A 16,998-nucleotide genomic window follows, 5' to 3' on the forward strand; every position below is an offset into this window, starting at 1 on the left:
AAACAGATGTAGATGCTACTTACACTTTGGGGCGCACTTAGCTTTTTTGTTAAATGTGATTTAATTGCCCTACTGCTACAAGTCATAACAAGCTTGGATGCTTGTTCTTGGACATATTGCAATTGTTGACATTACCTAGAGTTGATTCTAAGTGGTTTGTCTTGGGGGACTGCGGAAAGTGTTTTTACTTGTTAACCACTTCCACTCCACTGAGGACGCCGGCGTCCTTAAGACCCTCCCCTTCCCTTTAAACGGCTTGCTCACGCAGACCACGTCAATAAACATGGGCATGTTTGGTATCCCAGCATTCAACACATCCTCATCTTTGCAAAGAACATATACATTTTCTTTTATTTCGTAAGAATTTGTCACAAGAGGAGCCCAAACACACAATGTCTAAAGTCGCGATCAATGCAGCAAGTCGGGTCTTGCAACATTTCGACGGAGAAAACGTACAGAATACACTTTCTAAGTAGATGTATTAGCGGAGGTATTAGCGGAAGTACTAGCGGAAGTTAGCAAAGAGCTAGCGGAATCAGAAAAGGTAAAAAGTTTTACAAAAACTTTTTTTTTGGTGCGCTGTGTCTTCCCTGACAGTAACGTGTTGAAGCCAGGAGACCGCGCTGTCTTTGCCGGGCCATGAACACGGTGATTTGCTCCGTTTTTCTTTGACTACATTTTATTAGTAACAGTTAGGTTAGACTGTCAATCCCTTCGTCTACTCTAGAGGAGACTTCCGGCTTTCTAACGACGTGTTGCATATGCAAATTGAGTCACACGTAACGGAACTCCTCTGAAATGCGTGGGCGCAGCCAGTCTTCTCCTAACAGAATATATATGTTCATGTATAGAAATATATATATGTTTATACATACATATATATTTGTGTGTGTATATATATTATGTAGGATATACGTATATATACTACATATATGTCACTATGTGTGTATATATATCTATATATATGTAGTATATATTATTTAGCAATACATCTGCTCTACTTGGAGTAAAAGTTATATTTTGCAGTGATATTACAGTTCTTTACATTGGTATATGTTGAAACATATCAACATGTAAAGGAAAACACCTTCAGTGTCTTATAATATCATTTGGGTACCATGTGAGCATTTGGAGTCTGCAAATGTCCTTTTTGGAGCTCCGCCTGGATCTTTTCATGAAAAACAATGAAGGATGGTCATACTTTGTCCTATCCTCTTCAAATTTGAAGCAGGGGTTTAGTACTAGTGCAGTTATACACCTATACTGTCCTTTTCCTGTACAGATACAGTCACAGGCAGTTATTTATACTGAAATATACTTTTTTATTTTAGGCGGACAAAAATCTTACATTTTTACTGACTTCAAAGGCCCACTGCTCTGTTTCTGTATGACCTAAAGGATTTTTGACACTTTCACAAGTAATCACAAGGGTAATCTTTCTAGAAAGCCTTCATTGATAAATTTATTCAGAGGGGTTCAGAAACTACAGCTATTTTAATTTCGTCAGATCATTTTAGGTGTTTTTGCTCGAAAATGGGGGTGGAGTGGAAGAGGTTAAAAACCGGAGACAATTGCATTGTTTGTTTTTCATGAAATTAATTTTGACCCTCCGACTAGTTATAAATTAATCTGCAGAAAAGTAGCTCGATGTTGTGGCCTGCCACCAACACCATCTACAACCAGCCTCCTCCTCCACATGGAACCAGATACTACTGACACTTGATTGAGTTTGTGTTTAGACGTACACCTATTAGCAACACATCCTCCTGTAATCAACAGGCGATGAGGGCAGGTGCGCTCCAGAGGATGCTGCTGGTCTGCCATGGCCTGTTGTTGGCTTCGCAAACATTGATTGTAAAAACTTGTTGTGATTGTCTTCCTGCTGAACTGAGAATGTGTCTGATGTCTTTTACCAGGCTTTTACAAGTTCTTTCTTTTGTCTATTTTTTTGACATTCATTTATTTTAATGACCAAGGGATTGTACTTTCATCTTACTCTTTTTTTACTTTGTGTTTAATCCATATTTTATATATTTTTTAAAAAGAGTAAAAAAAAGAGTATACTACTTCAGGGATGAAGTATTTTTGTAGGCCAACCTGGAAGTTTTCATTGCACTGATTCCCTCAACAAAAAGCAAATGTGAACGTTCTATTGGATTTAGAATTATTGCAAAAAATAACCTGTGGCGAATGATACTTACACGTTTTGTTTAGCATTTTAAGCATTAATGCAATTGGCAGAAGTAAAAAGCTACGGTTAGCAAATAAAAAACCTACCCTGTGGTCGCATGACTTTACATCACTACCACTAAGATAAAGGCAGACTTCTCTGGCATGATGACATTTTGTAGTTTCATTTAGGGCTGCAACTGTCGATTATTTTAATAATCGTTTAATCTGTTGACTATTTTTTAGATTAATCGATTAATTAGATTTTTTTTTTAACTGTCATTGTCAACCCTTTGTTCGAAACAGGGTTTGTACGGTCATGGAAAACCTGGAAAAGTAATGGAATTTTAAAATGGTTATTTCCAGGCCGAGAAAAGTCATTGAAAAAATAAAATGCCAAAAGCTTTGGAAAAGTCATGCAAATGTGTTATATTCATATGTTAATTTACTTTGTGTATAGACTGTATGCTTTTGAATTCTCATTGTTAGTTTACATATTACATCTTCTCACTTTTTCATGTCCACACCGAGTTTTCACGAAATATTTGGCCATGGAAATTTGTTTTAAAGTCCTGGAAAGGTCATGGAAATCCACTGGTCAATGTGTGTATGAACCCTGTCAAAAACAGAACTGACGACGCTTTACTCGCGTGACTTTCCGTGCCCGACTATTTGTGGTTTAATCACGTCATTCGCGTCGGTGAGGGGGTGTGGCTTATCTCCGTTGCTTTGCGCCGTGGAAAAAAATCATTTCTGCCATCCACCACGGAAGAAATAACCACTATTTCTATGTTATACTTCTTGTGGAAATCCCAAACACGTCATAGCATCTAACGCCCCCGTGTTTAGGTTCACAACATCCCCCGTAGGCGCACACGGCTGTGGATGTCATCAACTACGTCTGGATGACTTCCGCTTCCAGCGCCACTAGAGCAGCAGCAACCAGTTAGATTCACCAACGGCGGAGCGTCTCAGCGCTGATTGGCTTTCGCAACGCAGCATTATGGTCTGTCCTCTACCTCCGCTCTGCTCTTTTTTTCTGTTGCGCCACTTTGCGCTCAACTCATTTGTTTTGCTCAAACATCTCCGTGACTTATTCAGTGCCATAATAATCGCACGACACAACGAATCGATAGGGAAATTCGTCGCCGATATTTTAACAGATTTTTATCGATTCGTTGTTGCAGCCCTCGTTACATTTAGTCACTTGTTAGCAACTTCAACATTCTCCAGAGAGGGTATTTACTGACTGATGTTATTGAACAAAACATTGAAACCTATTCAGTTTGCATCAACTACAAACCCTGTTTCTAATCCAAACTCCATTAAAATACACATTGGCTTTGAGACAAAATGCTAACTAATTTCAAAATTGTAGGTCTCATGCTATACACAGCTTTTTGTGTGGATCCACATTTGGACAACACTTTTCCCCCAATCTAATTCATCTGGTGACACACAATGTAGGCCTGTTGGCACAAACGTTTTGACGTCTCTAAATATACTAGTGTCATCAGAGCATGGGATGTGAGCAGGATATATTGTCTCAACCATAGAAGCTGTGTAGAGGCATGAGTAGATGCTCTGAATTACAATCCGCAGTAGAGATTCAGTATATAGGCATGTGTTCTCATTGGCATATAGATGGTGTTAACCCTTTGGCTCGGAGTGTGAAGTGTCACAACACACCCATTTCCTTCTGCTTCATGTCCAGCTCACTATATTGTCTAGTCTCAATAAAGGGTTAACATTCTTTATGGTCAATTATGATAATGCCCTCAGTCTAAGCAGTCAGATGTTGCGAGACAGTTGACTACTGTTTTGGGTTTTGGAGATTAAGATGATGATAAAAGTAGGGCTGCAACTAACGATTATTTTGATAACCGATTAATCTGTTGATTATTTTTCCGATTAATCGATGGCATTTTCAACCCTTTATTCAAAACAGGGTTTGTACGGTCATGGAAAACCTGGAAAAGTCATGGAGTTTTTAAATGGCTATTTCCAGGTCTAGAAAAGTTGTGAAAAAATAAAATCCCACAATTTTTGGAAAAGTAATGCAAATTTGTTATATTCCAATGTTTATTTATACGGAATATATACTGTGTGCTTTGGAATTCTCATTGTTAGTTTAAATACTACATCTTCTCACTTGTTCATGTATACAGCGAGTTTTCACAAAATGTTTAATCATGGAAATTTGGTTCAGTCATGGAAAGGTCCTGGAGATCCACCGGTCACCATGTTTATGAACCCGTCACAAACAGAACTGACAGCGCTTCACTCGCCTGAGTTTACTCAGCCGACTATTTATGGGTTAAACGCGTCATACGTGTCTGTGAGGGGGCGGGGCTTATCTCCGTTGCCTTTCTCCGTGGAAAAATATTTTCCGCCCTCCGCCACAGAATAATTAACCACTTTATCTACGTTATACTTTTGTAGCAGGGGGGACATTTTCTTGACACCATATTATCCACAATGTTATAACATTGTCATAATAGTTGTATACATGTATTGTCATACTATTATCCTATTAGAAAATGTTATTACATTGTCATAATAGGTGTATACATTTATTGTCATAATAGTATCCTATTAGACAATGTTATAACATTGTCATAATAGAAATTCACCCACACCACTCCGCTCCTTCGATCTCTTCACTGGTTACCGGTGGCTGCCCGCATCCGCTTCAAAACACTGGTTCTGGCGTACCGTGCTCTGAACGGATCGGGCCCCGTCTACATCCGGGATATGGTCACACCGTACACCCCGGCACGTTCGCTCCGCTCGGCAACAGCCAATCGACTTGTGACTCCTGCACCTCGAGCTAATCACTCTACATCCAGACTGTTTGCTGTCCTGGCTCCTCAGTGGTGGAACGAGCTCCCCACTGACATCAGGACAGCAGAAAGTCTCTACATCTTCCGCCTGAGACTGAAAACACCTTTTCCGACTATCTGGATTAAAACACAGATTTGCATTTCAGTGGCACTGGGATGGCACTTATTGTGGTGCTTTTGTGGTTCGACTGAGTTGAGGAAGTGTTGCTTCCTGTGTTCTTGTTGTTCTTGGTTTGTACTCTAGGTTGAATGCACTTATTGGAAGTTGCTTTGGATAAAAGCGTCTGCTAAATGACATGTAATGTAATGTACTCTTGTGGAAATGCCACACACGTCGTGACATGTAGCGCCCTGGTGTCTGGGTTCATAACGTCACCCGGAGGCGCACTTAGCTCCGTGAATGTCTCCGACTACGTGAATGACTTCCGCATCCAGCGCCACGTGAGCAGCAGCAGCCAATTAGATTAATCAACAGAGGAGCAGCTCAGCGCTGATTGGCTCTCACAACGCAGCGTTCCGTCTCTCCCTCCGCTCTTGTTTCTCCTGCGCCGCTCTGCGCTCCTCAACTTTTTTTATACTCCGCGACTTATTGAGCGCCGTAATAATCGCGCGACACAACGAATCGATAATGAAATTCGTTGCCAACTATTTTAATAATCGATTTTTATCGATTTTATCGATTCGTTGTTGCAGCCCTATTTCTGACCTTGATAATCAATCAAAATGTTTTTCATTCATTCTTTCTGTGCGGCTCGGTACCAAAGGACCGCTGCTTTAGGCCTCATGTGATCATTTCTCTCTCAGCTTGTTGCATATGTATTTAAAGGTACACTGAGTGACCATAGGCCTAGAAAAAACAGGGGAGGGAATCTTTAGGCACCTCACAATTGTATTCACAGAGCTACGATGCAATTTCTACAACGATTGCATAACATTTTTAGATTTCTAACTGTGATTAATTTTTTCTCACTGACGGTCTACTATTTTTGGAACACATCATATTTGTTATGATTTATAATTAAAAGACCATATCTTTTATTAATACAATATTCGGACCAAATAGGAAGATGTCAACAGGAGGGTTACCTTTTCCAGCACATTCCCCAGGATCGCAGAGAGAACCAACAAGAAAATAAATACATTTGTGCCACAGAAACACAATTGACAATTGACAAAAGGCTGGCTATATTCACAAATATATAATGTAGACTTCTCTTCAACCAAATCCTCCTGTTATGGGCAATGAGCGTTTATACCAGCTCTCATACAAAAAATACAGATTTTAATAAACATGTTTTATTAATAATGAGATACCGATTATTTATTGTTATTCATTGATTTAGGAACAACATATTTGTATTGCACTTTCAAATTTAAATACAGAACACTGCAGTGTAATAAAGTGTATGACTTTTTAGTTGTATTTCAATACAGAAATATTTCTGTTGTAGACGTTTTATAGTTAAATTTACCAATCTGGCGCACTTTGCAAGCAAAATCAGGGGAATAGATGCATTTATATATTTAATCGCAGTGTTTCCCCTAGGTTTACAGCTTCAGGGGAGCCGAGAAGTGTTAACGCGACTCGTAGAGACAGAAATGACATGCTGTTGTGTAGAGACGATCAATAACAGACGTTTAGTTTAATAAAAGAACAAAGACGTCTTTAAGAAAAGGGACCTTAAATTACTTCTGCTGTAATCTGGCGCTATAGAGAAAATTACAGGGGGGCGGGCCGCCACCCGAATAGAATGGTAGGGGAAATACTGAATCATAAACACATTCAAAGAAATGAAACGTGACATTTACATAATGTTATACTGTAATTAAAGTACTCCAAAAGTATGCAATGGGGTTCAAGACGTTTCAGTCAGATGCAGAAATGATGGCAAAACGTGGTCATTAGATGTCAAGTTTGAGTTGGAAAGTGAAGCAAACAAATGGGATGTGTGGGTGTAGTACTGTAGGTTTTATTTTCTCAGATTGTATAACCTCATATGTTCACAAATAGTCAGTATGGTCTGACCTATTTGCATGTTAACATCCAGCCAGTGAGCATGCTGAAGGTAAGAAGCTCACTGACGTCTGCACTGCAATGTCATGGAGAGAAAAGAAAGGCTTGTGAAAACGAGAAAAGGCGTAAATGTCCCAGTTTTAGATTGATTTATCACATGTTTACACTTCTTCTGAGCCTCGGTTGCCAGTTCAGTTTCAGTTCCTGTGATAAAAAGAAAAATCCGTAAAGAGTCAAGACTATTGTGATGCTTTCTATAGTGCAGAGTCCTAGAGTTGTATGTACGATCCCTGGTGAGAGGCGTGTCAGTCTTGAAATGTTTTCAGGTGGTTTTTGGAAAGGCTCTCGTTAATTTTCAATATAGGCTGAAGAACATATTTGTTGTTATTAACCAGTGGCATCATTTAAGGCATGCAGCACCTGCAATTCCAGATTACAGCACACATTTGGCTTGTTATGGTGGCTCATTATAATGTTCTTTAAAAAAAGAAACGCAGCCAAATAAGTAGTATTTAAGAATGGATGTACATTTAGTTTTTTTTGTTTGACAGCTATCATTTAAAGGGTTACTTGAGAGCTATACTGCTACTTTCCAGACATGACAAACACCGCTTCCTTCGCCCAGTACATCGGCACATTCGGTCACTTTTAATGTGAGTGGCAGTGGTTGATTGATTAAAAAAATGCGGATTTGTATTGCTGCAGAAAAGATGTTCATACTATGTCCCTCTTTCTTGTCTTTTTTCTGACTGCAGACGTTTTGTCCCTGAGTCATGGCGGACAGGAGAGCGGAGAAGTCATGTGAAGAAGCCGGCAGGTCGTTAGTTAAGCGGGAGTACGAGGCGGCGGTCAGCCACAGCACGGACGCCCTGGTGGTCCTCGCACCGCAAGTCGAACCTTCTGGCGCACCTTCCGGCGCCCCAGTCCCATCGAGCCCTCCATCCCTTGTTGCTGCCGCCGGACCCCTCCGCAGCCGGGCCCTGCTCTATCGAATTGCTGCCTTCCTACAGCTGGTGAGGACATCGGCTGTTGCTAGTGTGGCTGACGCCCGAGCAAGCACACCACCTAGAGTTTTTGTTGATCACGGTTTGCCTTCCTCCCCTTTTACTTTGTGGGTCTGAAGTTATTTCCATTTTCTTAACACAACAGTCAACAACAACAATTATTGTGGGGGGTATTTATTCCCATGATGTGGGCTGACCATTGTGCTCTAAATCCACTCTTGTACTTCTAATCGCTTTGTAAATTACAAATAAGAGAATGTTGAACATGAGGACACTTTCTTTCTTCCGCCATGATCCTGTTACACTATCTTCCCATAGCACTAAAATTACACCGAGTTACTTATTTTCTCCTTTTGCCAACAGAAAAACTATGATGAAGCAGATGAAGACTGCAAACATGGTGAGTAGCAATTCAAGTTGGAACCATCTGCCTCACTGTGTACCTAGTGTGTGCGCCCGGGTCAGGGAAGAACCACATACCTCGGTCTCAGTGTCGCAGATGAAATCTTAAATTGGGGTCCATTTATTTGCTTTTTAACTGTCTATTGGGTCAGTGTCATGGTTTCATTCTTACATCGTTGTAGAAAACGGATATATTGTTAACGAAATTCACCTCAATTTATTAAATTAACTCTTACCCCACCTGTTCCCTGCATATTCTTCATCCTTCTCCTAGTCCTTGCAGAAGAGATTGCCAGAGGGGACGGTTCGCTACAGGCCAGCTTGCGCTTCATGCTGGTGGATGGCAGCCTGCAGGAGGTCGCAAGCATCCTCTCTAAGGCCTTGTATGGGGAGCCAATGGTATGATTAATGGACAATGTACATTGTATTCTTTATTTGCATTCAGACAGCGAACATATTCACTGAAATTAGAATGTAATGCCAAAGTGCATACAAGGCTTAAATATTATACCTGTTGAGGTCATATTTTCCTTCCTAAAAAGATGGAAACCCCCACTGGATGTTGTTTGGACATGGTAGGGATGTTAAAAAACCTAAATTACTTTCAGAGTGATCTGAGATGCAAGAGTAATTATCAGAAATAAGGTGTGCGTAATGCTTAAGTTAGCCGTGGTGTTATAAAAAAAATATCTCATAGTGGAGTAAATTCAGTTTTTCCCCTACCATTATATCAGGGTGGCGGTCCACCCCCCTGGAATCACCCTCCGTCCCCCTATAATTTTCTCAAGAGCGCCAGATTACAAGAGACGTAATTTAAGGTAGTACTCTGAGTCGCTCTCCTGCTCCGGGTTCAAGTGCAGAAATGAGCCAAAGGGCTTTTAAAGCCTAACTTCATGTATTTGTAGGTCAAGACAGACATCCGCAATAGGCTGCAAGGAGACCGTCTTGCAGCCCGCCTACGGATCTCAATAATCGGGCCAGATGTTTCTGACTTCCCATATCGAGAAATGTTCTTCCAAAAGCCCTGAAAAATACACTGCAGTGACGAAACGTGCACACTTTGTGGTTGTCATCAAAAGAAATTAACACCATGTTTCCTGTGTCGGTCGTCACTGAACACTGAAATTGATTTTAAAAAAGTTTCAACCAAATGTTGGAATGACAGTTTTCGCCTCCATTAAAAAAGGACAACATGAATATAAACTTCACATGAGCGCCCTACCTATCGCAGGTTACTTTGTGGACACAGAGGGTCACTTTGCCACCTTTTCTCCTGTCTGACTTCGCCCTCCCTCTAACATGCATGTTGCTGCCAAGGTGCCGCCCCCCTTTTTGCAACCACTTCCTCCCCAATACAACACACGCACACAAGCAGGTATTCAAAGGTTGAGCTTGTCCCCAAGGTCATCCAACATTTTACGCAAGTGGGAAATATCCTGTTTGCTCTCCGTCTCTCACAGGCAAACATTATTCTGATTAACTTTTTTGGGAGCTTGTTCTAAACAAATCGGTTGTCTCAAATCAGGTTCCTGTATATGGATTTACAAACCAGACTTGAGAAGCTCTCTTGGGATTTGTACCCTAAGTGCTGGCACAGCTGTTCATTTGGAGTAGGGTCAGTAATGAATTTGACAAACAAGCCCTATTGGAGAGCTTTTGTAAAAAATAGGACAGCCAGTCAGTTGTGACTGAAAAGTTTATATTCAATTCAATTCAGTTTATTTGTATAGCCCAATCTCACAAATTACAAATTTGTCTCGGAGTGCTTTACAATCTGTACACATAGACATCCCTGCCCCAAAACCTCACATCGGATCAGGAAAAACTCCCAAATAACCCTTCAGGGGGAGAAAAAGGGAAGAAACCTTCAGGAGAGCAACAGAGGAGGATCCCTCTCCAGGATGGACAGATGTAATAGATGTAATGTGTACAGAAGGACAGATTTAGAGTTAAAATACATTCAATGAATATGACAGAGTGTATGAATAGTTCATAGTAGGCATATTCCACGATGGAGACCTCCACGATCCATCAGGCAGATGGCGGTGGGGAGGAGGAGTGGGCGGAGTCTCAACAGTGGGCGGAGTCTCAACAGGACAGTGGCGTAGTCGGTAGCAGGAATTCCACGACCCAGACCTTGATGATCCATCAGGCAGATAGGATCTATGCCGTCTCATAGGGTCCGATGACCCTATATTGACATACGTACACTACATAATTTAAATGCTATATCAGACGATCATCCAGATCTGCACTTCCGAATAGTAAGAGGAGACATAAACATCTTTATTTGTTCTTTTTGTTGATCAAAGCCTCTTTTTAAGAAAAATCCAGTGTCAGTGTTATGTTATAAACTGTACATGCATTTGAAAATGTCTTACGAATCAACACTGTTGAGAGCCTGAAGAATCACCATATTTAGCCAGATTCGGGTGTTGGAGACAGTTACTGACAGTAATCCATCCACAAATGACGAATTGAAATGGCAAGATAAAGACTGGAAGCGCTCCGTCTAAATAATGCATGAGGGTTGAAGTTTCTTGTCACTATTCTTTGATGCATAGCAGGTACAAACTGCGACTTTTCAGTCGACATCTCTCGCTGCTGCTTGGTGCTGCAAATATTCGCACATTTAGTGTAGCTTTTAGACATGGCGATGGATATAAATATTGCCTATAGATCTAGAAGTTGCATGATAAATATGATTACACAAATCAAACTTCTGCCAGCTTATTCCAAAGAATTGGGATTTAGAGTTATCATTAACGCTGTAATTAAGATCCTATCCTTTCTCCTTTCACAGAATGGCATTGTCACAAAAGATCTTACCAGATTAAAAATGCTCTTCTCAGAAATCGAGGTAAGTGCCTCTGGTTGCATGGCTGAACACCTTCCTGTTTCTTTTGTGTTTTATATATGGATTTTGGTTCTTGCTGGTTTTACAGGTGATTAGTCAATTACTAGCTTAATGATGTTGTGCTCCTCTGCTTAGCTTGTTGCTAGGCTAGTTGTGCATGTATTCCTCATTTGTCTGTAATAACAAGTCCAGTGGTCCAACGGCTTTGATGGCTATGTTAGTCGTTCACGTAATAATAATGATTCGTCTGTCCCCACCTCCACCGATCTTTGTCTCTTGCCAGTCGATAAATAGGGAGATGGCACCTGAATACAAAGAGGACCAGGACGAAGGTGAGCAAATCTCATTTTCAAGACAGCCCTCAACTTGAAGAAAAAAAATAATAAAATAATTAAAATGGACTATCGGCTTGGTACCAAACTGTCCAATGTGATGGTGTGCAGTCGATGCTCAGGAAGTCATCCATCAGTTGGCAGCACTTTACAGCGCATTCTAAATGAGTTACAAGCTGGTTGAAGCTAATTTAATGAGTTTTTTTAAGGTTTTGGCTCAGTGTCTTATTGACCACATGGCTGTGTGTACTTGCAGAGTTCCAAGATGGCTGGCAATTCCGGCCTCCTCCCCGAGGAGTTACCAGCAGTGAGGAATACACGCTGTGTAAAAGGTAATGCAAACTGGTTGGTAATTTCCACACAAGTGTGAGCAATGAAGAGATTGCTGAGGAAGATGAATATGTCCCGTCTACTGTTCTGTGTGAAATACAGACATTTGATCATGAAGTGACTAATATAGCTATCAGGAATTAATGATGCTATTCAGTTACACAGAAGGATTTTGAAGTCTGATTCTCAATAGTTAATTGCCTTGAATTTGTAATTGATCTCTCTTAAAGTAATTTGTACACATCCTGGATATTTGTGTAAAAATGATACCAATAAGAGTCCTGTGAACCTTCTCTGATTTTGAATTTCTCTGTCATAACTCCAGTACATGTCCCACGGCAGCACCACCAGTGTGCTGTACTGCTGCAGTGGTTAGACAGTTGTGTTGGTCTGCTGCTATGTGAAGCTTGTATTTGCCTTTTTAGCTCAATGTGGTATGTCAGCTTGGTCTGTCTATAAAGTAAGACTTTGAGTTCATAAATTTTTTTAAAGGAATTTTGGCCACGTTAAAACACCAATTTAATAATAATAAAATGCTTGATTACCATTTTGTCATAAACGTACACACAAAGATTATTTAATTTTAGTTTTTAAAATGATTAAAATATGAATAGTTTCCCCATCTTATAATTCAATTTTCTAGTGTCTCTTGTTAATTTGAGAAATGACCGCCAAAGTGTAATATATGTACATAAATCTTCACATGGCGTTGTCCAACATTGCTTTGTAATTCACTACAATATGAAACCAATGATATTCCCGCCCTGGGGAAGCTGTAACTACCAAATGTTTGATATTCTTAGTGATTTCATGAGGTCCATTTTGGGGGGGGGGGGGGGAGGGGTTTATTGCTTGATACTTTTTTAGTTGAGCACACACTTTGTCTCTGCTGTAGGTACTTGGAGCAGGGTCTGTGTCGGTACGGGGCCCAGTGTACATCGGCCCATTCTCTGGAGGAGCTGATGGAGTGGCAGAAGCGCTATGCGTCGCGCCTCATCCGCCTCAAACAGCACCAGGAGAGCAAGAACTTCACCGAGAACTACATGGAGAACCTGATCGAGAAGTGGATGAATTCTCTCTCCCCAGAGAAAGTGGTGAGTGCGTGAGTTTAAAAGTGGCTCAACAGATCGAGAACGGACAACATAGCATGCCACAGTGAGGGCGCCCTTCGAACACGTTTGTCTGGTACCGTGTTGTGATTTTATCAGAATCTAACTAAACCCTATCTGCAGGTTCAAACTGTCCATTTCTGACCCAGTCAGGACAGTCTCAAAACAGTTGGGAATTAAGTGTCAAGAATCATACATTGTCTCTTTATTGTTATGAAGCATACATTATGTGATACATATTAATGTTTCTAAAGGTTGCTTTCATTTATATTATTTGCAGCCATGAACTTAGATTACTTCCAGTAAAAGATTTCCGAGTACATTTGCAGTAATGTCTAACCATGTGTGTTTTTATTGATTTTCTAGCTAAGTGACGATTTAGAAGGAGTGACTGTAGAAACCAGCTCCAGCCTCTCTGTTACCGTCGCCACCAAAAAATATGCACATTCCTGGACCTTCTCCTTCTTGTGCAAGGTAGGATGACATGTTTAATACCCAGCATGTACAGATTTAAATGTTTTATTATTCAAACCAGGTCCTCTGGCAGTACGACACTGAAAAATACAGCAATATTCTGCACTGCACACCTGCCAGTGCTAGTTGGTCCTCTCTTGTGTGGCTGTTCTGATTGTCTTGTGTTTGTCTCCTTGACCAGCCGGCTAGAAAGCTGTTCCGCATCGCCCTGCTCTATGATGCCCACCGCCCACACTTTTTCATCACGGATGTGTCATCTGGGGAGCGGCTGCAAGCCCTCCCTAACGGGTGCCAAGAGTGGACTCCCGGAGAGGAAACGGGAGGTATGTCCTGTTCTGTTTTTGTTATTTATTGCATTGATCTACAGCTCGTGATGTAGATCGTGTGATATCAGCATGCAAGTGATGCAACTTTAACCTCTTTAGTTTCCTTTCATCTTAATTAATGTTTACGTGACATCTTTATGTTGTTTGGTCTGCAATAAAGGCATTGACACTAAACTTTTCTGTTCTTACAGTGGCAACGGACAATGGCCTAGACCACTGTCTCTACAAGGTAGCGGTGGGCTTCAGCACAGAAATCTTTGGTACCTTCCGTCAGACCGTTGTTTTTGACTTCGGCTCAGAGCCTGTGCTGATGAAGCGGATCATGGTGGATGCTGCCTCAATTGAAGGTATGCTAAAAGCAAGAAGGTTATCTTGATCTTGTTTTAAACTATTGTTTAAATATGCATGTCCAGTGGTAACTGCTGTCAACTCTTGTCCTTTTTTTAAAATGGAAATGTGTAGTTTGCTGAACGCACACTAAATTGTGTAAGCAAAGTTTCCTTTTGAGGATAATGAAAATGTGTCTATCCTTTTTCTTCTCAGACTTGGAACACCTGATGGCAGCAAGACAGCAGCTCTTGATCACTTCAAAGCGCTGGGACTCTTCTTGTAAGACCATCGTAGAATTCTGTCCCAATGAAACGATGGCCGACCTGGAGCGCAGCCTCCTTTCTCGCTATCAGATCCCTCTGTCGGCGGATCAGCTCTTTACTCAGTCGGTACTGGACAAGACTCTGACCAAAGAGAACTACATGGCGCGGCTGCATGACCTGCTCTACATTGAAGAGATTGCACAATATAAGGAAGTTAGCAAGTGAGTAAACAAGTTTTCATTTTCCCTTATCCGTACATAATACAGCCGGCATCACGCGAGTTGACATCGGAGAGATTCAAAACGTTTCAATAACGAACCATCAATATAACTGCAACATTTGAACCTAAAATGTAACTTAAATTAAAGTAGAGTATCTGTAATATGTCAATGTGCAGGATCTATGTCATGAATAATATACAGCAAAACATTATTGATTTGGAAATTGAGAAAGCATTTGAACAAGGGGAATATTGGTGTAACTGGTATAGGATTTAAATAATTCTAGCCACGACATTTGTAAGTTTCAATTCAATGGCAAACTAAAATTAAATAAACACGTATATCCTTAACAAAAAATAAATAATAACAATAAAAAAACAAAGTAATTAAATAATATTATTATAATAGTAATAGGAATTACCATTCTGAATTAATGGCATGAAAAAACAACCTTCAGTAGCTTGGAAAAGAACTAAAATGTGAAAGAAATAATCTCAACACAAGATCTACTTACTTGCTTCCCTGGAGCTTTAAAATGTAAATGCTATTGTGCATCCTAAAAAGCATCGTGATCAGCCAAGTAACCACAAGTCCACACAATGGTCCTCTTGTCTGGTCAGAAATGTGGCTACAAAGATTACTCAAGAATACAGTTTGTTGGCTTTGCCTTACTTGACACAGCAACTTCTAAACCGTTGGCAGTTTACCATTTAATAAATATACAATATTTTAATATAGTTTATTCATTTCTGGATCATTTTTAAACTGACTACTGAGAATGATAATAATAATTTACCATTATAGCCCTTCTCTGTGCTTGAGTGGTGTAAATACTTTGTGTTGTAAGATATCAACCCACCACAAGGTGTCAGACTTGACTTTCACGAGAGGGAGAGAAAAAGAGAGAGAAATCTGCTGTATTCCCAAAATGCATATGAATAATCTCTCTGCCTTTTTTTAAACTCCCCATGTGCTCGCAGGTTGTAAGCTTCTCATGGCTGGTTGAGTTTCAACAGGAGCTTTCTGGGTTTAGTTTGGATTCTCAAACTTAAAACATCTCAATTAGAACATCTCTCTGAATAATCTCACATTAATATTATTCTTATTATCAGTTTTATTTCTTCCTTGTTCAGAGTCTTGTATCAGTAGGTCAAGAGATATCACCTGTTTATCTAAAACCACCAAGGACTGATTCATGGAGAACCCGGAGTGTCTCGCTATCTATTTGTCTAAATGTTTCTCGCTCTGATGCCAAACCAGAAGAAGAAACCTCAAGAGACCTGTTGGTTGTGTTACTCCACTGGTTTTCAAATGCATCCATAATGTGTGCTCTTGTCTGCATATGTCAATCATCCATCCGAGTTATTCACCAATGTTGCTTCCTATTTCATCACTCCAAATCCAGCCGAGACCACAGAGGCAATCTAATACAACCTGGAACTGAAAGAACACAAAAGTGTATACATTTTCCCTCAATATGTGCATATTTATGCTTTGTGCCAATTGTTGTTCTCCTTCAAAGCACTGGCATTTACAAATAATTTGACTGTTTTTTAGGTTCCCTACTGGCAAAGTTTTAATTAGGTTAAATTATTTTTGGAATTTTTTTTACGGCTATGATCTATATTTGACCGTTGAAAAAAAAAAAAAAATGCTTGCTCAGGTTTTGCCTCCGTTTCCAGTCTTTTCACCACTCTATGCTCATCATACCAGTGTATAGCATTTTTTTTGCGTGCTTCCGATATCAGTGAATGGTATGCAGGTTGTTACGGGACCACAGTAGTCAAACAAATCTCAAAATGCTCAAATGTCTGAGGCATGCTTTGATGATGCAAGGAAATGTGGTAGAACTAAGGACTGTAAACCGGTTGTCATACTTTTCCAGTGGGTAGCGAAATGAGTGCAGACCAGCTTCTCTTAAGATACAATTAATACCGGTTTCAGGGTTGAAATGTAAAGGAAGGATAAGCAAGTCACAGGAAAACATATTGTGATATTTGTCAGTAACATACCATAACACATAATCATGACTTTATAAGCTAGAGGTCTGAAACCGCATAACCGATTGTCCATGTGCTCTCCCCCTCCCCAGGTTTAACATCAAAGTGAATCTCCAGCTCGTCACCAGTTTCATGCTGACAGGCATCTCTGTTGGAGCCAAGTATGCCCAGAATGGACAGCTCTTTGCACGCTTCAAACTCACTGAAACACTTTCTGAGGTAACTGCAGTAAACTTGCAATAAACATGATGCCTGCCTTTTCGCTATTCAGTAGTGTAACCACTTATTGGTGGTGCCTGCAGCCCAGAGGTGTCGGCTAGCCAC

At 40.4% G+C, this 16,998-nt stretch overlaps 1 protein-coding gene across 3 annotated transcripts in view; it reads left to right on the forward strand.

Annotated features, from left to right (window-relative positions):
- The window catches only part of helz (helicase with zinc finger), a 50,009-nt gene that overhangs the window by 3,407 nt on the left and 29,604 nt on the right, over positions 1-16,998 (forward strand). For all 3 annotated transcript variants that reach the window (XM_056408547.1, XM_056408549.1, XM_056408548.1), the window contains exons 2-13: positions 7,782-8,039; positions 8,394-8,430; positions 8,707-8,831; positions 11,236-11,292; positions 11,573-11,621; positions 11,878-11,953; positions 12,847-13,045; positions 13,427-13,534; positions 13,716-13,857; positions 14,052-14,207; positions 14,404-14,674; positions 16,767-16,893. In XM_056408547.1, coding sequence (XP_056264522.1) covers positions 7,800-8,039; positions 8,394-8,430; positions 8,707-8,831; positions 11,236-11,292; positions 11,573-11,621; positions 11,878-11,953; positions 12,847-13,045; positions 13,427-13,534; positions 13,716-13,857; positions 14,052-14,207; positions 14,404-14,674; positions 16,767-16,893 — 1,587 coding nt within the window. In that variant the 5' untranslated portion in view covers positions 7,782-7,799. The remainder of the gene's footprint in view (positions 1-7,781; positions 8,040-8,393; positions 8,431-8,706; positions 8,832-11,235; positions 11,293-11,572; positions 11,622-11,877; positions 11,954-12,846; positions 13,046-13,426; positions 13,535-13,715; positions 13,858-14,051; positions 14,208-14,403; positions 14,675-16,766; positions 16,894-16,998) is intronic.

The sequence above is a fragment of the Pseudoliparis swirei genome, chromosome 24 (genome assembly GCF_029220125.1).
Source record: "Pseudoliparis swirei isolate HS2019 ecotype Mariana Trench chromosome 24, NWPU_hadal_v1, whole genome shotgun sequence".
NCBI classification, from domain to species: domain Eukaryota; kingdom Metazoa; phylum Chordata; class Actinopteri; order Perciformes; family Liparidae; genus Pseudoliparis; species Pseudoliparis swirei.